Below are 25156 nucleotides of genomic sequence, written 5' to 3'. Positions count from 1 at the left end.
ACTGCCATGATGGTTTCAGGTTCCTGCCATGCCCTCTGTCTTTCCCTGTCTCCCCAGGACTCCCATGCTGGTGCAGGGTCTTCACTTCCCAAGGGCACCCAGCCAAGGGAGTACACAGAGGCTCAAATCCAGTCCACACTCTGGTCCACGAGCCATGTGCCCTGGCTGGCTCAGGACAGCATTTACCCAAAGGCCTTTTTCCAGTTTGTTCTAAGATGCAGTATGGACGGCCTCCACTCCCTGTCCCATGCACAGTCCTTCTGCTCCTTTGTGTTCTTTTTGTCTTATCATCCCCAGCCTTGTACAGGGCAGATCTGAGGGCAGCGTTTACACAACAGGGGGTGGGGGGTGGGGTAGGAGACGGGCAGCAGCTGCCTCATCTGTGAGCTCTGCCTCCTAAGCCCCGTGGTGCTTTTCCTCTCCTTATCAATGCTGCGGGTTGCCTCTCGAAATTGCTCTGCCGTCATTAACACCGCGGATTAGGTCAGATGATAGAGCGTTTGCAGTCTTGGATGGCAAAGGCAAAACGCTGATGCTGATTATTCCACATCTTCTGGGCATGGCCCATTCTGTGCTCACAGTCTGTAATCAGAGGGACAAGGGTTGGTTACATGGTGGGGTGGGCAGGGTGGTGGTTGGCTCTAATCTGGCTGCCGGGCCCAGACAGCAAGACTGCAACACCTTCTGGCCTGCTGGCTGGCTTCCCTGAACTTCACAGGTGACCTCAGTTACTTGCCACCACTATCATAGCCCTTAAAGGAGAAATGACCTCTCCAGTGGCAATGCCCGGAGGCTGCTCTTGAACCATCAGCAATTCATTTGTGCAAGGACTGTGAGCATTTTGCCCCAGGCCTGATCAGCGAGTTTTGTATTCTGGGGTCACTGGTTAACCATGGAGCTCAGGGGTGTCTTTTAGACTCGCCCTCCTCCAGTGTCCCCTCCTGAAAAGCCTCAGTGGCCAGAGGAGGCCAAGGTCCATGGCTTTGCATCATGGCCCCTCACCTCCTGGCCTCCCATTCTATCTCTGCCACCTTCATCCTGCACTCCAGGGTCTCCAAACACAGCTTTCTGGCCCTTAATCTTGCTGGTCGCCTGCCAGAAGCACCTGCTCAGCCTTGTCCTCCAGGCAGAAGTCCATCTTCTGTAGCAGCTGCTGTCCTGTCTGTACCCTCACCTTTACCGTTTCAGTGCCCCAGCCCACCTCCCGCTGTTGGCACCTGTACTCCTCTGCCTGCAGCTCTCTCTGGCTTCTGGAACCAGCATTGCCACTCTCATTGCCACACGTCAGGTTAGACGTGTGCCAGGAAATGAGCGCTCTCCAGAGGCGGCACTCAGCCACTGAGCCTGTGACTGATGAAAGCTGTAGTGTCCACAACCCACCCTGCTCCCTCACCCTTCTGGTGGGCTGAGTGTGAGGTGTGTGCTGCATGGTCTCCCAGAGCGCCCTGGTGGGAATGAGCCTAGTTGCCCCCAGGGATAACCGGCTGGATAAACCACCCCTATTGGCTGCCTGCCCCGCCTCACCTCCACACTCCCCACATGGCATTTCCTTCGTCTCCCAAATAAACTACTCACATTTAAAGCCTTCTCGCAGGGTCTGCTTCTAAGGAAGCAAACAGACATCATCTTCAACGTCCATCTCAGTATCAGCTCCTTTTTGCAGTTTCTTCTGAGCCTCCCTTGCACCCACTCCTGGGGAAGAACTATTGGTCACTCCTCTCTGTGGCCCTGGCCCTTTATGCCTGCCTCATCAGCACTGCTCTTGCTGCGCCATCATTTATTTTCTGCATGTCTTGGGATCCCCACTGGCCTGGGAATTCTTTGGGGACGGATACTATGTCCTTTTCATCACCTTTTTAATCCTCTGAGCCTGAGATAGCACCCGGCACAAAGAAGTTGCCCAATATAATTTTTTTCCCCAAAGAGCCACGATGGAAATGCAATAACTAAGAGAGAGCAAAATAAAAATAAACACCATATATGAATGCATATATGTGGAATCTAGAAAAATGGTACAGATGAAAGTATTTGCAAGGCAGGAATAGAGACATAGACTGAGAATATTCATGTGGACACAGTGGGGGAAGGGAGGGTGGGAAGAACTGGGAGATTGGGCCTGGCAAAAGAGATAGCTAGTGGGAAGACAGCTAGAACAGAGAGCTCGGCTCAGCGCTCTGTGATGACTTAGAGGGATGAGATAAGGGTGGTGGGGTGGGAGGGAGGCCCAAGGAGTGGATATATGTACACATAAAAATTATTCATTTCGATGTACAGGGCTTCCTGGGTGGCTCAGTGGTAAAGAATCTGCCTACGATGCAAAAGATGCAGGAGACACGGGTTCAACCCCTGGGTCAGGAAGATCCCCTGGAGGAGGACATGACAACCCACTCCAGTATTCCTGCCTGGAGAATCCCATGGACAGCGAAGCCTGGTGGGCCACATTCTATAGGGTCGCAAAGAGTCGGACATGACTAAGCGTGCACACACGCGCAGCAGAAACTAACACAACATTGTAAAGCAATTATACTCCAATTTTTAAAAAGTATTTTAAAAAGAAATAAATCAGTGAATAAAACAGAAAAAAAAGAAAAAGAGGGAAGAGAGAGAAACAGACAAATTCCAGGATCTTTCTAGAAAGAGACATAGGGGCTGCTATGCCCAATGCTGTAAAATTACAAGGTTACGTGATAGAACTTCAGTCTCACTATTCACCTGCTCAACAAGCTGCAATGACTCCCACTGTTGTCCTCCTCAACTGGACCTAATTTCATGGATGTCTGTCTTTTTAAAATATTTATTTATTCATTTGGCTGCACTGGGTCTTAATTGCAGCATGCAAACTCTTTAGTTGTCGCATATGAGATCTAGCTCCCTGACCAAGAATTGAACCCCGGATGCCCTACATTGGAAGCATGGAATCTTAGCCGCTAAACCACCAGGGAATTCCTATGGATGGCTTTTATGACCCTTCAGCACCTGGCTCCATCCTAAGAGGCTATCAAGACTTCTGTTCAGAGTCAGGCTTTGGTCTCAACCGCCTGGGTTCAAATTCTCGCTCTGCCAGTTCCCAGCTGGGTGACTGTGGGAAAGTTACTTAGCTCCCCTGAAATAATAATACCTCACACCTATACTTGAGAATTTATAATCATGCACAGTCCTTGTAAATATATTAAAACCACTGAATTGTATACTTTAAAATGGTGAATTTTATAGTACACAAATAGTATTAAAAAAATTAATCACAGTGTCTGGCCCAGGGTAGGCTCTTTGAAAACAAAACGGTGGTTATCATTGTGACCAAGGAAGCTTTCCAAGGGAACCTAGCACCTGGTCAGACACAAAGTGGGTATTTTGTAAACACTGGTGGAACCAGTGAATAACATATTCACAAGTATGTTTGGAGCATGTCTAGGACAGCTAAGTGGGGGAAAGCAGGGAGTCGGGGACACAGAGATTCCAAGCCCAGTTTTGCATCCCTTGGGAAAGGAGGCCCAACTTATTCTTGGTGGAGACAGGGTCTTAAACCCAAACCAAAGAAAGGAACCTTTCAACCCCGCAGCGCCCCACCACCCAGGGCATCCCCTCTTTGTTCTTGCTGTCGGGGCCCAGGTCGCAGAGCCTAGTCCAGCGGATCCTAAGCCATGGGTAAACGGAAAACACTTAACCCAGGCTGACGAACGTGTTCTTATATTTATCTTTGACTCTGGCTGTATCCGATGTTCTGGGAATTGACTTCAAACAGAATCTCGAGCGCCGGTTAAGGCCCAGCTGCCAAAGCCAGGCCCGGAGGGCGCGGCTTTCCCAGAGCCGGTCTCAGGCTCTGATCCCCCCCAGGACCCTTCCCCGGCAGAGAGGCTCGTCCGCTCTAAATGCCGGGGCGATGGTGAAGAGGAGGTTCTAGCTTAGTAAAGCTGAGATTCAGGCTGAGGAGGGGCCGCGGGAGATTTCCTAGGGAAGAGTCTCTGAGAAGCCCTGGAGAGACGCCACAGAGCTGCAAACCCAGGGGCTCATCCAGGAGGGCTAGACCCCGGCAGAGTGGAGCAGCAACGGGCCAGGCTGGAAGGGGGGCCGCCAGAGAGGGGCCTCGACTCTCTCCTCGCTCCCCTGACTGCGATTAGAGCCCGGCACACAGCAGGCGCCTACTTGGTGCAGGTTGCAGAGAAGCCTGGAGAACTCGGGCCGCCCTCTGCCTGGTTGGAGGAAGCTTCTAGACCCGGGGGCTGGCTAAGCCGTGTGGTCACGACGGGCCGGGGATGGGGAGGGCTCTGTCGCGTGGCTTAAGTGGCCGACTCCGCGTGGCCAGGCCCGGCGGGGGCAGAGGCGGATAGGGGAGCGCCCATGTACCCACGCTGCCTAGGCCTAAGGACCCTCACTGAGGCGGCCCCTCCAGGCACTGGGGTCGGCCCCACACGCTTCCCCAGGAGATGTAAAATCTGTTTCTGGACTGAGACCCGCCCCCTCCCCCGCGTTGGGGCGCACCCTCAGCAGAGACCCCCCTCAAACCTCTGGGGGAGATGCTGTCTCTGTGCACAGATCCCTCCCCACCCCCGCTCCGCAGAGACCCTTCCCAAACAGATGCTCCTAGGTTCAGACACCCCTCTGGCTCCCGGGGTACCGAGACCCTCCGGGAGGTGGGGAGTGGAGCGCGGGCGCAGACGAAGACGCGCACGGCCGAGACCATCTCTAGCCGTCACCCCCTAGCTTCCCAGCATCTGGAACCGCGTCCCCACGCCCGCCACACGCGCACACACACACACACACACAGATTCACACGCTCGCACACACACTCGCGCGCAGACCCCGCCCGCGGCCCCGCCCCGGCCCCTGCGGGCGCCCCCGCCGGCGCTCAAGGACCCAGCAAGCGGCCCGCCCCGGGTGGCGGGAGGCGGCGGCTTCGGGCAGATTTGATTTTCCCGCAGCCCTGGCGCCCCGGAGCCAGAGCTCGAGCCGAGAAGGTTGCGCTTGGAGCCGCGTCCCTAGCCTCGCCGCCGCCCGCGCGGAGACCCAGCGAGTGGCGCCGCAGCTCCGGCGCTCCGGGTTCGCTCCGCGCTGCCTGAGTCCCGCCGCCCCCGCAGCCCTAGCTCCACTCGACCCCCCACACCCCCTCTCCCTCTCCTGCACCCCTTCTGCCCCCACCCCGAGCTCCCCGCCCCTTTCCCGGTGCTCTCTCCACCACTCCGCGCGTTCCTCCCGGCGCCCTCGCTTCGGGCCCCTCCGCCTCTCCCCCCTGCGCCCCAGCTCCCTGAGCGCTTTGCCCCTCAACACTGGGTCCCCAGTCTCCTCTTGGCGTCACCCGCACCCCCTCCTCTCTCCTCGGCCCCCGCTCCCTCCGCCCCCTTCCCTCTCTCACTTCCCACGCCCCCTCTTCGCTCTCCTCTCTCCTCCCTTTGCCGCCCAGCCCCGGCTCGGGAGTTGGGGGGAGAGCCCAGGGTTTCCGTTGCTCCGGAGGAGGCGTGAATCGCGCAGGGATTGACTAATTTGGGGTGGGGGCACGGTGGGCTATGGAACAGCCCGAGGACATGGCGTCGCTGAGCGAGTTCGACTCCTTGGCGGGCAGCATCCCGGCCACCAAGGTGGAGATCACCGTGTCCTGCAGGTGAGCCGCCCGCTGTCCGGGTCCCCCCGCCCCGCCCCTGGAGCCGGAGCCCCGTCTACCTCCGTGCGCCCCCTTCCAGAGCGTGCTCGTCTCCAGGACGCCCCTCTGCCTGTCGGGCAAGAGCCCATGCCCAGCCACGGGTGGCCAAGGCGGAATGGGAAGCCAAGCTCAGGGTCTTATCCGGGAAAGTTTGCATACCGGGCTGATGTTGCGAGGAGATAAGAAGACGCGGGGGGTAGGGATCCGGGAGCCCGAGGTGGGAGAGGGAGGTAGTGAACGAACACAGCAGGGTCTTCACGCCGTCTGTTTCTGATCGTCCCCTCCCCAAATGGAGAAGAGAGGGATTTGCCTCATCCTTCCCAGGCGTGCCCAGCCTCTGCCTTCTGCGCCCTCCTTCCCTGTCTTCTCCCCGCTCCTTCACCCCAACTCCCCCACCCTCTCTCTCTCCCTCCCCCCACCTTGCAGACCCCAGGATCCTAAAGCCTTTCTTCACCTCCAACAGCAAAACCGACTCGGGAAAGGATCAGATTGGCTCACTCATGCTGAGCTGTGGATGACTGATAACAACTCGAAGTGACACCATTAAAAAAAACAATAACTGGGGTATAAAATCTTAAGCCAAAGGACTAGGACAGTGAGTGTGGAAGTTTAGAGTCCAGCAGGGGAGGGAGAGGAGTTTTTGTGGGCTCTCACCCCTAAATCCTCAGCCAGGTTACACAGGCTTTGGGAGTCACTGGGGGGAGGGCATCGGAGCTGGGTCTCCCGCAGGTTCTTCCATCAGAGAGGAAGGCTGCCCCAAGCAGTGAGGGGCACAGGTGGGCTAGGGGGGGATATCTCCCCTAGTGCAGTCACCCTGAGGCTGGCCTAGGGTCACTGCCTTGTGGGGACTGTGAGGAACACTGTGGTCAGTGCAGACCCCACCTCTGCAGGAGATGCCATTCCCCTGCCCAGAGTGACCAACAGCATCTCTGGGGTCCCGGGTGCGCACTTGTCCCAAATCGCCTGCCCCATCCTCTTCTAGGCCTCTCTTTGGTCGGATGTTCCATCCACCTTCGTGGCACCCCCCGCCCCCACCCCCCACAACCCTGTATTCCCAAGTTGTGGCCCTGGGGAGATGTATGTAGATGAACCAGAGGAGCTGGGCTGGGGTGTGAAAGAGGAAGGATTGGGGAGCAGGAGTGGGGGTTAGGGGAGTAGGAGCAAGAGCTGATGCGGTGGAACATTGCTGTCCCCTTGTGTTAAGGCCCTTCTGGGGGCTCCTGTGATGACTCCCACGTTTCTGCCCCATGGTCCCACACACAGTTTTGTCAGGATCATCTCCCAAGGCCATTTGCATTTTGTCATTACTCCGCTGGGAGATTCCTGATGGCCCGTTAGCTCTGGTCTCACTTCCTCAGCCATCCGCAGCTGCCCCAGCCCGCCCTTCCCTCCCCTGCGGGCATACAGCCTGAGGCTCCTTCCCAGCCCAGCCTTCAGTCATGCCCCTGTCAGAGCTGTCTCAGGGTCCTTTTCATCCCAGAGCCTCTGAATGGCACCTTCTCCATCAGATCTCACCCAGTCTTCATTTCTACCAGTTTATGTCTCCGCCCCCCATCCTGAAAAGCCTGGCCTCATGCTCCCCACTTCCAGCCATCCTTCTCATCCATGGGACACCCAACCCAAATCACTGCCTCAGGCGTCCACTGAGTCCTGAGCACTCAGCCTGGGCCAGGGGATCTCTCGCATACTGAACCCAGAACCTCTGAAGACATCTCGGTTGTATAGACTTCATTCCTTTTCCCCTAAAGTAAACTGTTTTTTTTCTTTTTTTCTCTCTTTTTTCTTTTTGGAAGTGGGAGTCCCCACTCTGACTCAGATTCACAAACCCTCTACTTCCAGGGCAGGTAGAGGAGGCAGAGGGCACAGGGCACCATGGCTTTGGATCAGACACCTTAAGATGGAATCTGCTCCACCACCTGGGACAAAATTTTAGCCTCGATTTCTCCCATTTGTCAAGTGCAAACCACCTGCAGCCCTAGGAGGTCCCATATTCATTGAGAAATCTTACTTGCCAAGGTAGCTCACGTGCTTGGAAGTGTGGCTGGCATGTAGCAGATCCTCAGTAAATCCTGTTGGAGGAATTAACTTACAGGAGTAGAGGATCATGAAGCATCCAGCATGCTGCTTTCCACTTGCTTCACATACAGTAGGTGCTCAATAAATAGCTACAATGATTAGCTACTGTAAGGCAGTAGCACTTGGCCCCTCCTGTTTACTCTCTGAAAGTAGAGGTGTTCAAAGACTCAAACCTTTGGCCTAGGTGGTACCCAGGGATGCAGTTGAGTTCCTGGGGGATGTGGTTCTGGGATCAACCCTGGTGCTTATTCCTTTTCATGGGATATCAGGCTGGGGACGGGGGCATGACCCAGGCCCTGCTCTCCCACCCTCCCTGAAGCCAGAGGGTGGGGAAAATGGGGTTCTGGTAGGAAGGGGTGAAGGGAGGAGTCACCTGGAACAGAGAGGAGACAAGGAGCACAATGTGGGTGGGCTTGAAATCGTCAATCCATCTCTTTCCCTCAACCAAGTCCAACTATCCAGTTTCTAGAACAGATTGAGAGGGAGAGAGAAGAAAGGAAAAGGAAGAGGAGGGGGAGGAGGGAGAGCTGCACAGAATGGCTTTCTCCAGCATATTCTATACTCCATGGCCACCAATTACTGGAAGTCCTGGCCTCTTCCGTTGCATTCCATGGTCAGCATTGACTGAGCCCCGGGGGAGGAGGCTATGGGATGCCCCTGCCCTGAGCATCTAGGTGACAGGGAATAGTGGGCAGGGGCCTGGAATAGTAGGGCAGGCAAAGGTGCTGATTGACTGAGTTCCAGAGGGCTTCGGAGCAGGCATCTCAGGATGAGGGGCCAGTGTTTCAAAGGAACTGGAAACTGTCCTGGGAGCTAGTTCCCTCCCCTCTCTGCTTCTTAGGAAGGCCCCTGCCACCCCTGCAGCCCTCGGAGGTCTCTGCTGTTGCCTGAGGGAGGAACTGGCCCCGCACCATGCCTGTCCTAGGACACTGCTAGCTGAGCCAATCTGCTTGGCACGGGGACAAGTGTGAGCCCCAGCACAGGATCACAGTGGACGCCCACCCACGCCTCTGCTGAAGGCAGATGACACTGTGGGGTGGACGTGTTTCAGCCCCTGGTTCTTTGTGTTGGTATTTCTTGGGCTAATCTATAGTCTCTGTATGTGTGTTTTTGTTAATCACTCAGTCATGTCCAACTCTTTGTGACCCCATGGACTGTAGTCCCTCAGACCCCTCTGTCCGTGGAATTCTCCAGGCAAGAATACTGGAGTGGGTTGCCATTCTCTTCTCCAGGGGATCTTTTCTACCCAGGGATTGAACCCCGTTCTCCTGCATTGCAGGCAGGTTCTTTACTGTCTACTCCCAAATAACTGTTTTTACCGATTTTGGTAATGTTCAGTTGTTCATTCGCGCCCGACTCTTTGTGACCCCATGGACTGCAGCACGCCAGGCTTCCCCATCTTTCACCATCTCTCGGAGCTTGCTCAAACTCATGTCCATTAAGTCAGTGATGCCATCTAACCATTTCATCCTCCGTCCCTCCCTTCTCCTCCTTTGGTAAACTCAGGGTCAAAGATTTTAAAGCCTCTGGTTGTCTGGCTCAGCGTTTAAGACCATGAGTCTGTGGGGTCTGTCTGCCTGGGTTCAATCCCTGTGATCCTGGGTAAAATACTTAACTTGGGCCATGGTTTCCTCATCTGTAAAGGAAGTATAATAATCCTTATCACAGTAGAAGGATTAAATGGATTAATTAAATGGATTAATTCAGGAATAGTAATTTATGTGCCTATTATTTGACACCTGAAAATAAATAAAAATCTGTCTTTATAGCTGGTTTGCGTGGGTTTTGGAGATCTGATCCATCTAGGAAGTTCTATTTCCCCCACTCCCAGCTTTATTGACATATATTTGACATATAGTGTGCATTTAGAGACTCTGAGGAGTTGTTTTGGGAATAATGGTTTGTGAAACCGGATTCCAGCAGACATCGTAGAAAGTGTGAGCCACAAGCTTCTCCCTACTCTGATGGTCTGTTTCAGACCATTCCTGACTTTAGTAGTCTCCCTGCAGACCCAATCAAAACTTACCTGTCAAAAAAACCCATAAAACCTCGTCTGTCCAGTGCCCTGTTCCCAAGGCCCCCACTATTTCTCTATGCCTCATCTGATGCAGGGATCCAGACCAGCGTGTTGGTTAGAAAGGGCAATTTGCATTTTTTATGTAACAGAAACCTGTGTACTTCCCAGGGGTCTTGCTGGCAGAAGCAACGCACAGTTAGTTCTACATGGTGGGATTCCTGAGACCCGCAGGAGAGGCAAAGAGGGGACAGCCCAGTGGCGGGCGGTGGCTTAGCCCTGCTGGGGTCTCTCAGGCGGCCGCCCGTGCCCCTGCGGCAGATGTGGGGACTGGTGGCAGCTGTTGCCTCTGCCCCAGAGATGTTGTTTTCTGCTCTCTGTTCAGGTTGGCATTTTGCTGCCCCAGGGCTCGAGAGGCAGCCTAGCTCCAGAACGGTGCCCTCAGCCTCTCAGAAGGCGTGTGAATGGGCTCAGAACACTGTCTTCTGACAGCCAGGGCGAGGGTGGTTTTGGCGAAGGAGGGGGCCTGGGGGCAGTGTGGCAGCTGTTAGAGCCAGTGCTGGGGAAAAGAGACATATCCAGCCACTGAATATGTCAAGATACCATTTAGAGGAGCCAGGGGAATAATAACGGTGGGATTTATTGAGTGCTTACTACATGCTAGGCACTTAACATCTGTATTAGGCTGAACCACATGCAGTTGCCTATACACAACTGTTTTTTAACCTACCCAAATAGCAATTTGGTCCAAACTCAGATTTTTATTAGTTTTCAATTGCTGTATAACGAATCACCACAATCCTAGGGCTTAAAACAATGGCCATTTATTATCTTACCGTTTCTGTAGGGTCAGCAGCCCAGATATAGCACAGCTGGCTTCTCTGCTCTGGGTCTCCTCAGGCTGAAATCGAGGTGTGAGCAGGGGCTATGATCTCATCTGAGGCTTGGGGTCCAAGCCAAGCTCATTTAGGTTGTTGGCAGAGTATAATTCCTTGCAGCTATAAGATGAAAGCCCTGTGTACTTTTTGGTTGTCAGATTGGGGCTCTTAGCTCCTATAGGCCACCCTCAGGTCCTAGCCACGTGGGCCTCTCACAGCATGGCAGCCTGCTTCTTCAAAGCAAGTGGGATAAATCTCTCCAGAGTCTGCAACTTAATATAAAGTAACAGGAGTGAGTATCCAATCATATTCCCACTCACACTCAAGGGGAAGGGATTGTGCAGGCTTGTACAGCAGGCATGGGAATCTTGGGGACCGTCTTGAGTTTCCGCCTACCACAATGACTGCATCTTTTGTAACCTTACAACCACCCTGTGAACTAAATAGTAGTATTTTCCCTTTTTGCTGATTAGAAGATCAGGGCTCAGGTTCAGGAACCAGTAGAGTTAATGTATTTTAGAAAAAGGGATCCAAATTCAGTTTCCTCAGACTTCAAAACGTTGAGAGCTTCTTCACATTGAGGATTAGGGTGTCCAATGATGAGAATTGCAGTAGGGCCTGGGTTCCAACCATGGTAGATGGAACCAAGAAGTAGGTACTCTATCTCCAGAGATGAAAGAGGCCTTCTTGCTCAGTGATGACTTTGATTCTAAGCGGCAAACCCAGAGGAATCCCTAGGGAGTAGAGGCCAGAGAGGGTCACAGAATGGCAACTGGCCTTCCACGGCATCCAGACTATAAAGTAGCAACTTATCATCTGTCCTCTCCCAGCCCCTTGTTCTTTCTGCTCAGACTTAAGACCATTGCTAGAGATGGCCTGCCACTGGAGAGAGAGAGTGGAGAGGAGGTGAGGGGAATAGGTAGAACAAGCTTTGGGGCACAGAGAAATCAGGTTCAGTTAGGAATGCTTTGGCTGTAAGTAACAGGAATTCTGATAGTGGATCAAACCCAAAACACATTTATTTTTCTTAAATCACAAGGAATCTGTAGGAAGGTCTTCTCAGTTCTGGTTTGTCTGCTCACTTTGCCTAAGCACCCAACTGCCCTTCTATCTTGTCATCATCCAAAAGGTGGATCTCATTGTTACAGAATAATTGCCTCTGTTCTAGGCATCGCAACAGCATCCAAAGACAAGAAGCAAGACATAGCGCCAAAGACCTCTCTTTAAAAAGTTCTTTTTTAATCTAGAAAGCACAATCCTTCTCAAAAATTTCTCAGCAGACTTTCCCTTCTATCTCAGTGGCCAGAGCCAGGTTTCATGTCCACCCCTAGACCAATATATTAGCCAGTTTGGGCTGGTATAACAAAATACCATAGACTGGGTGGCTGAAACAAGAGAAATTTGTTTCTCACAGTTCTCAAGGGTAAAAGTCCAAGATCAGGTTGTCACATTCCGGTGAGGACTCTCTTCCTGGCTTCAGATGGCCACCTTCTCACTGTTCTCACATGGCAGAAAGAGAAAGTGAGAGCTAGAGCCAACTCTTCCTATAAGGGCACTAATCCCATCATGAAGGACCCACCCTCATGACCTCAAACCACACTAATTATTTCCTAAGACCTCGTCTCCAAATACCAGCACATTGAGGGGTGATATTTCAGTGTATACATTGTTGGGGTTACACAATCAGTCAACAGGAACAAGGGACAGGAGCCTACCTTCTCTGACTTCAGGGCAGCTGCATCAGATACCTGAACCAGTGTGGATTCTGTTAGGAAGAAAGTGAGGAATATTTGTTGATCGGATAGCCATGGCCTCTGCCACAAGGAGGAGGTTTTCCAAGTGATCCATAGGTTCCCTGAGATCCCTGAGGCTAAAAGGGGCCTAGAGTTTGGGGTCCTCAGATTTTCCTGCATTTAGTAGACAGCCAGTGTTAAGTGACTGGGGACTGATTTTCTAAGCAGAGCTTGGCTGGACTCTTGACAAAGTCTTTTTCTGCTAGTTTCCTGGTCAAGACAAAAAGACTTAGAGTGATTCCAAAACATTTCAAAGTGCCTCTGTCCCCTAATATCCCCTCTGTCTTCCCACAGTCCTCTCTGCTGGCCTTGCATAGGACTGAAGTTCCCAATAGGAGAAATTTTAAGATTTGATGAATGGGACAGGAGTGGGCATAAGGAAGTGCTGCCTACATTTCTATTTTAAGCTATTGGCTTCTCAGCTTCACAGGACAGGTATATGACTGCATGCACTGATGAGGAAACTGAGGTTAAGTAGCTTGTTCAGGGTCACAGAATTACCATGTGTCAGTGTGGAGATTCTAGTTTGAATGGATCTGAGGCAGAGCTCAGGCTCTTTTCCTCGGTCACGCAGCTTAGGAGGGACAATTATTACAATAATTAATAATAACAAAAATGCAAATAGCTCCAGGAAGGAGAGCTCTTTAAGCCATGTGAAAATTGCTTTTTAGACCTTGGCGAGGTTGCTTGGCACAGAGACAGTGCACGGGCGTGTGGAACAGGATCTGAAAGGGGAGATGGGCGAGTGCCAGGGGCTGAGTGCCAAGGTCCCTCTCCTCCCCAGCTCCCTCCTTGCCTTTCCTGAGATTACTTCTGCCTGTTAGAACAGGGAGCAGAGCAGGGAGAGATGGAAAGCCCTCCAGTTCTCTTCAGCTCTTCCTTTGCGAGCAGCCCTGATGAAGCTAGGGGACAGGAAATCGGGGAGTGAGGATGTGAGGGGCACTGCTGGCTGGGGTGGGGATTTGGGAGACCCAGGGTTTTGGTAACACAGGCACCCCTGCCTCCCCATAGCACCTCTGAATGGGCTCCAGCTTCAGAGTTCAATCTCAGTGTTCCAGCTAAGCTGGGGGACACTGGCACACCTCAGGCCCAGCTCCCTTCCCTATAAAAGGAGACAGTGTCTGTCTCCCTGCATTGATACGTAGGGTGAATAGGGTATCATAGGTTAAGTACCCAACAAAGGATTTGGTGCAGATTATATCCATGACTGGGCTTCCCTGGTAGCTCAACTGGTAAAGAATCTGCCTGCAATGCAGAAGACCCCACTTCGGTACCTGGATCGGAAAGATCCCCTGGAGAAGGGATAAGCTACCCACTCCAGTATTCTTGGTCTTTCCTGGTGGCTCAGATGGTAAAGAAGCTGCCTGCAATGCAGGAGACCTGGGTTTGATCTCTGGGTTGGGAAGGCCCCCTGGAGGAGGGCATGGCCACTCCAATATTCTTATCTGGAGAATCCCCATGGACAGAGGACCCTGGCAGGCTACAGTTCATGGGGTCGCAAAGAGTCAGATACAACTGAGAGACTAAGCATGCACACATATCCATGGTTAATGTGGCCCTCTCGCACCCGCTGCCTACTGGGGGTTGACCAGATGTTTGGTGTTGAATTGTTCCATAGAGAAATAGGTGCTTCTAGCAGGCCCCTCAAGCTCTGGGGTCTCTCCAGCCTCTTTAGGATTCCTGTTTCTCCCCGATAGTGACTCAGTTGTCCTCAGTCTGTTCTCCTCAATGAAGGAGATGGGCAGTGATGGGCCAAGGACATGTGGGTGCTCACGGTCCTAATTAAGCCCAGCAATTAGGGAACAGAGAGGGGAGAACACAAGGAGTCCCTACAAGACACCTTATCCTCCACAGGGCTTTTGTGAGCACTTATTGTGTGCTAGCATATTAAAAAGCACAGATATCACTTTGCCCACAAAGGTCCATGTAGTCAAAGCTATGGTTTTTCCAGCAGTCATGTATGGTTGTGAGAGTTGGACCATAAAGAAGGCTGAACACTGAAGAATTGGTGCTTTCAAATTGTGGTGTTGGAGAAGACTCTTGAGAGTCCCTTGGACCGCAAGGAGATCAAACCAGTCAATCCTAAAGGAAATCAACCCTGAATATTCATTGGAAGGACTGATGCTGCAGCTGAAGCTCCAATACTTCGGCCACCTGATGCAAAGAGCCAACTCATTGGAAAAGACCCTGATGCTGGGAAAGATTGAGGATGTGAGGAGAAGGGGATGAAAGAGGATGAGATGGTTGGATGGCAATCACTGACTCAATGGACATGAGTTTGAGCAAACTCTGGGAGATGCTGAAGATCAGGGGAGCCTGCTGTGCTGCAGTCCGTGGGGTTGGGAAGAGTTGGATATGACCGAGCAACTGAGCAACAATAACATTGTATGCCAGGCACTGAATAGCAAATTACTGTGTGCGGGACACTGTTCTGTGTTGCATGGATGAGTTTTAATTCTTAGAAAACTTGTAGGAAAGAGGGGCTATGATTTCTCCCACTTTACAGATGGGGATACCGAGGCACAGGCAGACTAAGTGAGGTCCTAGATACACGGGAAGAGCTGGGTTCTGGACCCAGCATTGAAGATGCAAGTTATATGTTCATCACCACCAGCTTTTTGCCCGAGGTTGCAGGGATGCTTAAGGACGCTGTTGGAAAGAAACTAAACCATATTTCCTTGGTCTTTTGAACCTCATGAACCTCTTTGAGAATGTGATAAAAACTCTCCAGAAGAAGAATGCGTCCATACAGATCAATATGCCACATTTTGCTAATAGTTTAAAGGGGTTCATGGACCTCAATTAGGGACCTACAGTCAAGAAAAGCTGAGATACATCTTCTTGGAGTGTTTCCTTATTCTGTATCAAGAGTCATTGCTAGTAAATTCATGGAGCATGTATGGGCTTTGTTTGCATGCATGCTCAGTCGCTTAGTTGTGTCCAACTCTTTGTGACCCTATGGACTGTAACCCGCCAGGCTCCTCTGTCCATGGGGATTCTCCAGGCAAGAATACTGAAGTGGGGTGCCATTTCCTCCTCCAGTAGATCTTCCTGACCCAGGGATCAAACCCACATCTCCTGGGTCTCCTGCATTGGCAGGCCAATTCTTTACCACTGAGACACCTGGGAAGCCCATAGACTTTGTTTAAAGATTGAAGATGTGATAATCAGTTCACCCAGCAATTTAGCTCAGAGGAAATGTACCCACCCCCTCAGACTGGGGCTCCCCGAGGGCAGGGCTGTGTCTCCCCTCAGACTGGGGCCCCTGATGCAGGGTCCAGTATCCTCTGAGATTTGGTCTCCAGTAGACAAGGCTGTGTTTCCTCTCAAATTCAGGCTCCTTGAGGGACGGCTATGTCTCCCTTCAGATTGGGGCTCCCTAAAGGTAGGACTGTGTCTCTGCTCAAATAGGGCTGGTTGAGGGCAGGGCTGTGTCTCCCCTCAGACTGGGGTTCTCTGAGGCAGGGCCGTGTCTCCCCTCAGACTGGGGCTCCCCGAGGGCAGGGCCATGTCTCCCCTCAGACTGGGGCTCCCTGAGGCAGGGCTGTGTCCCCTCAGACTGGGGCTCCCTGAGGACCTGGCTCTGTCTCCTCTCAGATCTGATCTGCCTGAGGGAAGGCTGTGCTTCCTCTCAAATTCAGACTGGTTGAGGCAAGACTGTTTCCCCTCGGATGGGGCTTCCTGAGCGCAGGGCTGTGTCCCCCTCTCAGATTGTAGCTTCCTGGCGGCATTGCTGTTTTCCTCAGACTGAGACTCCCTATGTCTCTTCCTCTTTCTGACTACAGAGCCTCACCTTCTATTCTGAGTCTTTTAAGCCCTTCCTCAGGGTGTCACCCTCCGGCTCTGTCCTTTAGTACTTGGCAGGAATTCTCATTTTGGCCTTTCTGTCTTTGCTGGGGTCTTCTCCCCTCACCGCCCAGTGCATGGTCATTCTTCCTGCAGCTGTTTCAGAAATTATTCTGAGGGGAGAGCGGTGAGGGAAAGAGCGTTGGCCTCGGCTCCCTGACCTTGATTTAAGGAACAAAAGAAGCCAAGCTTTAGGTTGCAGCTTGGACAGCTGAAGTATTTTATGCTTTGGGGGAAAAAATATATTTTGCCTGTTGGAAAGAAAGTCTCTTTGAGTTCTCCAAAGACTGGAGAAAAGCACTTGTGGTCTGGTCTCTTTATGTCCTTGTAGATTGAGCCCTGCTTCATGGTAGAGGATCTGGTTTTTTTTTTTTTACCCCATGGGTTCTTACTACCCCTGGGCCTGTGGGCAAGTCACTCACCATGCCTGAGCGTTGGGGTCTCAGTGCATCAGCCCCAGTGGGAAACTGGGAATGTAGATGATGGGATGGGCTTCCCTGGACCTCTAAGTGTAGAAGTGGCTTGTGTTGCTCCTCCTGTCTCTTCTTTGTCATCAAGTGAACCTGAGTGCTCACCGGGAGAGTGACCGCTGTGCTCAGCACCAGACTGATGATGACTAAACTGTCTGATGAGCCTCACCATGTCCCAGGGCTTCACAGCAGTTCTAAAGGAGGAGCTATTTATAACTCCATTTTACAGATGGGGAAACGGAGGCACAAGGAAGGCAAGTAACTTGTTCAGAGGGGGGATGTGAACTGAGTTCGTGTGACTGCAGCCCACACAGTTAACCATCAGGCTCTGCAGCTAAGTGGAAGTACAGGGGCCGACCCTGAGCATGACCCTGTGGGGAGACAAGAGCCTCGCTCACCCGTCTGGCCATTCCTTTTGGTTTTCCTTCATCCACTCAATTTGCCAGGGCCCTACTCTGAGTCCAGTGCTGGGTCGGCCTGGAGCAGTGCTGGGTCGCTGCCCCGTGTGAGAGACAGTGTGTGTGTGCGCTAACTGACTTCAGTTGTGTCCAACTCTTTGCAACCCTTTGGAATGTGGGAGACAGAGGCACCCTGATTTTGCAGTCCAGGGTGTGCCAAGTATGGTCATGGGTCCTACAAGCCAGAGAATGGCACAGTATAGGCCAGAGAAAGCTCTGAGGAAATAGTTGTTGGTCAGTGTCTGTCCAGGGAAGGCAGAGTTTAGGACAAATAGGAATGCTTCTGGAAGGAGGGTAAGGATAATCTCAATAGAACAGAGGGAAGCAGGTTTGCATTACCCTCCGGGCCATGGCCAGGATGACCCTAAGTCTCAATGAGAGTCCAAGGCTACTGGGCAGGGAGCCACCAAAGCTAGGTGGCTGGGTTCTATTTCTTAGTCCAACCGGGTGTGCTCACCAGGAGGATCCCCATCGCCCAGACAGGCCCCATCTGCTTCTCTTGGAAGGTAAAACTCCATATCTGTGTCTCTTTCTCTCAGTCACTTTCTCTTTCTTTCACGTGCATGCGCACGCGCGCGCGCACACACACACACACACACACATACATACACATATATGCCCATATCTAGGCTGGAATCCAGTTTCACTCTCTCTCACCTAGACAGGACTGAACCTGAGTTCCAACTAAACTTGAAGGATACCTAGAAGTCAGTTGCCTTCTCTCCGAGTCTCACACTCCTGATTTACAAAGGAATTAGAAAAGGTGACCTCTGAAGTCCCTTCTTGCTTGAACATTCTAGGATTTTATGTAATTACAGAACTTCATTATAGAATTCAAAGATGAACCTCAGCACAAAGTGCTTGAGAAGAGTCCCCCTACTCCCCCATCCCTCAACCTTCTTTATGACTTTCCAGCTTCTCGCCACGCCTCAGGTTCTACCGCTGCAGAGTCATCTTTGGAATTTAGGCATTTTGTGTAATTCCAGGCCAACGCTCCTGCCCTGAATCTAGCACACTGAGGAGGGGAGGGTCCACCTGGGAACAGATCAGCCCACCTCAGTGTGGAAAGAAAGTGAAAGTGAAGTCGCTCAGTCGTGTCCGACTCTTTGCGACCCTGTGGAATGTAGCCTACCAGGCTCCTCCGTCCATGGGATTCTCCAGGCAAGAGTACTAGACTGGGTTGCCATTTCCTTCTCCAGGGGATCTTCCCCAACCCAGGGATAGAACCCAGGTCTCCCGCATTGGAGGCAGACGCTTTAACCTCTGAGCCAAAATAGGGAATGTCTTACCTGTGGCTCCTCCTGCCTGCTTTTCAGAGCTGCCTGTGTGTGTCGTTTCAGCTGATGCTCACTGCAGAGGGCTGGGAGGTTTATCACATGGTTTCCAAAGTGACAGCTGCTGGGAGCAGGTCTGGTAGAGGGGCAGTGGAGGCAACATAGGGTTTCTGTGCCTTTGGGGTCCCAGAGGGCTAGCAGGGTAGCTACCTTCGGGGAGAGACCCCTGAGTGAAGAGACTGGAGCAGAGGATGGGAGTCTGTTGGGAACCAGAACTGGACTGATGGACCAGCGCAGTCTGGGCATCCCCGGAAGCAGAGCATGCTGTGTGCCGTCACCAGGAGGCTGCTGCGTCTGTCAGTCTGTCTGTTGGTTGGTCTTGGGCTCCTACCTCAGAGTGAGGGGTGTGGGTGGTGGGGCTGGCTGTGGGTCAAGGTGTCCAGACAGGCTGTCTCTGCTGATGGCTTCAGTGTTGGTGACTTGGGGGAAGGTCTCCTTCTGGACCTCTCTGGCTCTACCACTGCTGGCCATGCCCTGTCCCTCCCTGGGCCTCAGTCTCCCCCTCCTCAGGGAGAAGGTGAAGGGATAATCCTGAAGGCTTATCTGTTATGTGATCACAGATAATCCGGCTCTGATACTGGGAGTTGGCTGGCAGGAAGCCACATAGCCCTGTGTCTGTGGCTTCTCCTCTCTGGGGAAAGGGTACAAGGGGTCTGTTGTGGGGGAGTGGGGCATGGGAGTAGAGAAGGGGGATGACAAGACCCCCAGGGACATCTGAGAGGGAGGTGGGACATGGGTGAGGTGGTTGGCAAGGGCAGAGCGGGACTCTAGGGCAGTGTAGGAAAGAGTCAGTAGCACCAACAGGTGGGCGGGGTGGGGGGGCCTTACAGGAAGCCCCTTCAACAATGAACACCTTGCCCAAGTCAACAAGGGTCTTCAAGGAGCAGGTCTCCTGGCGGGCCCCTCTGGGGGGCTGTGTGGGACACAGAGCGAGCCCTGGCGGGGGAGTGAGGAAACTAGGCATTGATGCCCCAACTCCTGCCCATCATTGGCTGAAGGCTGCTCCGGGGAGTGTCAACTCCCTGGTTATTTGCAACCCTGTCCACCTGGGAGAGCCCTTGGAAGAGAAGCAGGAGGAACTGGGGGTGCGGACGGGAACTCTGAGGGTTGAGGAGGGAGGGAAGGCCGAGCCTCTCTATCGTACAGATGAGGAAACCGGCCCAGAGAAGTGGAGTCACTTCCCGGCTGGAGACCAAGTTTCCATCGGGCCGTGTTGTCTCCTGCACAAGGACGGCTGCAGGTCACTGTGCAGCGGGGGACGCCAGACGTGCAGGGCACATCCTTGCCCAGTTGCCCCTGTTAGATGGGATCCTGCCTCCCCAGCACCGACCTTGCAGGACCCTGAGAGGACTGGGAGCTAATATTTGCCCAGCTCTGAGCGCGGCGCATGGGGCTCAGTGAGTGGGAGCTGTGATCGCACATAGGCAGGGAGGGAAGGGGATCCACACCTGTCTCTCTGCCCCCAAACACTGGGTCCATCATCTTTTTTGTTGTTGTGGACCATGTCACGTTGCTGGCAGAAGCTTCGTTCCCCAACCAGGGAGTGAACCCTGGAGAGCACCGCGGAATCCCCTGTTGTGTCCATCGTCTTACTGCGTGACTTCAAGTCTGATTGTTAGGGCCATGTGTGAGCTCTGATCTTGATCACCGAAGGACCCTGTTCCAATGAGTCTGCATCTCCTGGGAGGTGTCATTAATTAATCCATAGGCACAGGGGAGATAATAGAGTCAACTGGCTCTAAGTAGAGCTCTGGGAGAATGGAACAGTGAATGGAGAAGTTTTTGATGGCTTGATTTCGTTTTATTTTTTCAGAGACAGAGAAGCGGTAAAAGGAGAATTTCTAGAACAGAATTTTTAGGACATTGGGCAAGTTGGGATTTGGCTCAAGAGCGAGGTGCTGTGCAAGCTAGGGTACCGGGGTCCACAGGAGTGCGTGGTGGTGGGGGTGAGAGGTAGGGAGCACCAAGCACCCTAGGAAGGCTGAGCTGAGCAACCTCGTGGGCCCACCCAGCTCTAATGAGCCCTACTAAACCACTCTCGGAGTTGGTGATGGACAGGGTGGCCTAGCATGCTGCAATTCATGGGGTGTCAAAGAGTCGGACACGACTGAGCGACTGAACTGAACTGAACTGAACTGAAATCATGCAGAAGGAGCCTCCTGCTTCCTGTTTGCCTGAAGCCAAGCCTGAGGCTGCCTCTGGGTCTCAGTAACAGCCTGAATCCCCTGAGATCCCGGGGCTGTGCTAACTCCTGCTCTCTCCCCGTCTTTCAGGAACCTTTTGGACAAAGACATGTTCTCCAAGTCTGACCCACGTAAGTCCTGCTCTGACAGTAGTAACAGTAGCAACAATAACAACTGCATTGTGTTTGGTGTATTTTGTTCTTTTCCATATTTTATTATAAGATAGTGAATATACTTCCCTGTGCTCTACAGTAAGACCTTGTTGTTCATCTATTTAATATATAGTAGTAATCCCCAACTCCTAATTTATCCCTCCCCACCACCTTTCCCCTTTGGTAACCATAAATTTGTTTTCTGTGTCTGTAAGTCTATTTCTGTTTTGGAAATAAATTCATTTGTATAATTTTTTAGATTCCACATATAAATATTATCATATGATATATGTCTTTCTCCGCTTGGCTTACTTCACTCAGTAGGACCATCTCTATGTTGCTGCAAATGGCAAAATTTCATTCTTTTTTATGGCTGAGTCATAGTCCATTGAGTATACGGACCACATCTTTATCCATTCCCCTGTCCGTGGACATTTAGGTTGTATCCATGTCTTGGCTGTTGTAATTGGTGCTGTAGTACATGTACTGGCGTGCATGTGTCTTTTCAAATTGGAGTTTTCTCCAGATATATTCCCAGGAGTGGGATTGCAGGATCTTACATCAACTCCGTTTTTATTTTTTAAGAAACCTCCGTACTGTTTTCCATGGTGGCTGCACCAAGTTACATTCCTACCAACAGTGTGGGAAGGTTCCCTTTTCTCCACAACTTCTCCAGCACTTGGTACTTGTAGATGTTTTTGTGATGTCCATTCTGACTGGTGTGAGGTGACACCTCACTGTAGTTTTGATTCGCGTTTCTCCAATAATAAGCAGTGTTGAGCATCTTGTCGTATTCCTATTGGCCATCTGTATGTCTTCTGTGGAGAAATGTCTATCTAGATCTTCTGCTCAGTTTTTGATTGGGTTGCTTGTTTGGTTTGTTATTGAGCTGCATGAGCTGTTTGTATATTTTGGAAATTAAGCCCTGTTGGGTTGCATCATTTGCAAATATTTTCTCCCAGGCCACAGGTTGCCCTTTTGTTTTGTTTATGGTTTCCTTTGTTAACAATGGCATTAAGACTACTACCTTGGCCGACATGGGAGCCAGTACTGAGTGCTTGCTATGTACAAGGCACTGTTCCCGTACATCAAGGCTGTCTGATGTTTCACCGACGCCGTCTGCAGGAAGAGAACTGGTGGGGCGGGAGGATGTGAAACCTCAACACAACCAAGCGGGTGGGGAGGGCTCAGGGTGTTTGGGGCCAGAAGGTCTCAGTCCCAGGGAAACCAGTGCAATGTCTGTGGCCTAAGGGCATGCGCACTGGTTTTGGAGCCCAGGGTTCTAGCTCTAAGCAACGCTGCTCAAGTATATGACCTCAGACAGGTCATTGGCCTCCTCTGATCCTCAGTTTCCCCATCAGGAAAGTGGGGCTGATGGTAACAATAGGCCTCCTGAGGCCACCTTGGGCTCTAAAGAGACAGGCAAGTCTCAGATATCCGCTTCCTGCCACATCTCTGCCACTCAGTCCTCCTTCAGGCCCACCTGTCCACCCGCCTCACACTTCACACTTGCTCTGGCCGAGACTCCAGTGGCCCTGACCCTCCTCCCAGACCCCTATATTCTAGGCCCCCTACTCCAAGCTGACCTCGCCCCCACCCAGACCCAACAAGGCTCACCAAGATGGAGTGTCCTGAGGTGCTTGACCCCCCAGAGCCCTCCCCATCTGGGGCGCACATCCTTCTCTTGGCCTGGAGCGTTAACCCGTTTTTCTCTCCTCTCCTCACAGTATGCGTCATGTATACTCAAGGGATGGAGAACAAGCAGTGGCGGGAGGTAGGTACAGCCCCGCTCCCACCCTGGAAACGCCAGCCTGTCCCTGATGGTCTGTCCGTCTGTTCATCTAACTCTGGAGTCCTCCCACCTGGTAACTTATTACCAACTCCAGCATCTCAGCTCCCGAGGATAGTAAGGCATGCAGAGTCTTAGCCCTGCTGATGCAAGAAGAGACTGGAGGTGGTGAGAAAGTTCCTGTCCTCAGGGAGCCCCCGTCTGACTGGGGAGACAGGGAGTCCCTGCCCACCAGGGTCGTGGTCTGAGGCGTGGGTACAGCATCTAGCACTGAGTCGCCGCCACAGTGGCTTTCCTGGGGTTTTTGACTAACGTGAGTGAGCGTGGCTTTAGTTAGGTGACTCCCCTCTGCTTTGAATCAACTCCCAACTCCTTAGTCTGACTTCCAAGCTCTGCCATAACTCAGGATGACCACGTTTCCAGCCTTGTTTCAATTCCATTGTCCCACCAGAGTCCAAGTGTCTTTTGCCCCTGGTGACAGGGGCTCTAAGGAGAGGGCAGACTTGAAGGGCTCACTGTCAAGAATCACAGAGACTTTTAGTGGGTGGGTGCTAGATACCTTTAGTCTATTCCTCACCCAAAGGCCAGAGGAATCCTATTAAAACCCAAGACAAACCCTGTCCCTCCTCTAGTCAGAGCCCTCCAGCAGCTCTTGCAACACCACAGTCTCTGTGGTGGCCCACCAAGCCCCATGGGGTCTGACTTCCTTGAGCTGTCTGACCCATCGCCTGCTGCCCATCCCCTCCATCACTCCACTCCAGCCATGCCTGCCTCCTCCTGCCTCAGGGTCTTTGCACTTGCTGTTCCTTCTCTCGGGATGCTCTTTTCCCAGATGTTCATGTGGCCCCCTCCACAATTCCCTCAAATCTGGACTCAGACATCACCCCATCAAGGCCTTCCCTTGGCTACCCACTCTAACATTTCACCCTCTCCAGCACATATGCACTTTCCTGCTTAATTCTGCCTCCCTGCCACTTTCCTCCCTGCCAACACCCCACAGCGTGTGTGATCTCAGTTCCCCAAACAGGGATCAAGCCCACACCCCTTGCTTTGGAAGCTCAGGGTCTTAACTGCTGGACGCCCAGGGAAGTCCTGCCTCCCTATCGTTTTTCACTATAAACCATAAAACCAGTAGGTGTTAACAAATGGCTGTTGCAGGAGTGACTGGATTAGGAAGAAGAGGTGGGTGACAGAGGCCAGCAAGGATGTGGCAGCTTTTGTCCCCTTCCTAACTCTGCTTCCTTCTTCCCTCACACCTTCCATGCCAGCTGGTTTTCAGATGCAGAGGATAAAAGGGGGAACAGGCCAAGGGGGAGGGTCCTGGTAGCCCCTGGCTCCTGTCTGAACAAAGAAGGAGCAGACCTCCTTACTCTTGGAGAAGAGGATCTGGCCAAACAAGGATGGCGTGAAAGTCTGGGAGGTGAAGAATGTTTTCTTCCATGGTTGAAGGGGTGGAACCTCCATGAGGAGGTGGGGGTGAATTTATCCGGAGGTGGTTTCCCATGGTCTTTGTATTGTGCACACTGAGCTTGCTCCTGGCGATCAGAAGAGGATCCAGGATGGGATGAGAGGGGTTTGACCTTGGCAGCCCCACCTGTGCCCTTCACAGGGAGGGAGGAGGCCCGGGGCTCTGAATAGAGACTTGGCCTGGGGTCTCCACTGAGAGAGGCAGGCGCTCTATCTAACGGGACAGAGGCAGCTTCAAAGAGCAGAGGGACACAGGTCTAGCCCCCAGGGCCTGCCGAGAGGGAAGGAAGGGAATGGGGCACAAGAAGAAAAAGTCAAAAGCCAAGAGCCTGCAGGGGTGGGGCTCCCCAGTGGCTTGATGAGAATGAGGGACTGCCAGGCCAGTAAAGCTTCAGTCTTCAGTCTGGAGGAAGTCATGAACCGCTTCCTCTTTGGTGGACTGGCCGGAACATCACCTGTCCTGCTCCCTGCTCCTCCCTCCTTCAGATCTGGCAGAAGCAAGTGGCCGAAGTGGATAAATTTTATCCATAAAATGTGTGGGCAATATTTCCCCAGGGACTGGGCTATTGTTGACTTTTTTTGCCCTCTCCAAGACTCTAAACCAGTTAAAGTCTAAACCAGATTGCAGAGGAAATGTTTAGCCTAAATTAACTCATTACTTTTGAGGCCTTTGGCGGAGCTTCACAGAGAGCAGGAGTGTCCTAACATCTCAGTGATTCATTCAGGAAAGTCTGGACGGGCCTCTTTGGAAGAACGCTGCTCCACGAACCCTTAATCCACTCTGTAATGAGGCTTGTCTCTTTTGGGTCAGGGTCCCCAGTTGTCCACGTTGCATCTTTTTTTTTTAATTTTTGGCCATGCTTGGGGCATGCAGGATAGTAATTCCCCACCCAGGGACTGAACCCGTGCACTGAAGCACGGAGTCTCACCCATTGGACCGACAGGATTGAACTGATAGGAAAGTGCCCACGTTGCATCTTGTTATCACACACACCACAGGATGAAACAGAGGAAAGGAGACAGGCCTTGGAGTCAGATACACCTGTGCGTTCACTCCTGGC

General features: G+C 52.4%; 1 protein-coding gene across 3 annotated transcripts in view; it reads left to right on the top strand.

The window, feature by feature from the left end:
- Positions 1-4760: 4760 nt before the first annotated feature.
- The window catches only part of CPNE5 (copine 5), a 102266-nt gene continuing 81870 nt past the window's right edge, over positions 4761-25156 (top strand). The window contains exons 1-3 of one of the 3 annotated variants that reach the window (XM_027524537.1): positions 4761-5596; positions 20778-20818; positions 22567-22613. In XM_027524537.1, coding sequence (XP_027380338.1) covers positions 5502-5596; positions 20778-20818; positions 22567-22613 — 183 coding nt within the window. In that variant the 5' untranslated portion in view covers positions 4761-5501. The remainder of the gene's footprint in view (positions 5597-20777; positions 20819-22566; positions 22614-25156) is intronic. The other 2 variants (XR_003508053.1, XM_027524538.1) reach the window with 2 other exon arrangements.

The sequence above is a fragment of the Bos indicus x Bos taurus genome, chromosome 23 (genome assembly GCF_003369695.1).
Source record: "Bos indicus x Bos taurus breed Angus x Brahman F1 hybrid chromosome 23, Bos_hybrid_MaternalHap_v2.0, whole genome shotgun sequence".
NCBI classification, from domain to species: domain Eukaryota; kingdom Metazoa; phylum Chordata; class Mammalia; order Artiodactyla; family Bovidae; genus Bos; species Bos indicus x Bos taurus.
Note: the sequence above shows the minus strand (reverse complement) of the source record. Positions and strands in the feature narration are given on the sequence as shown.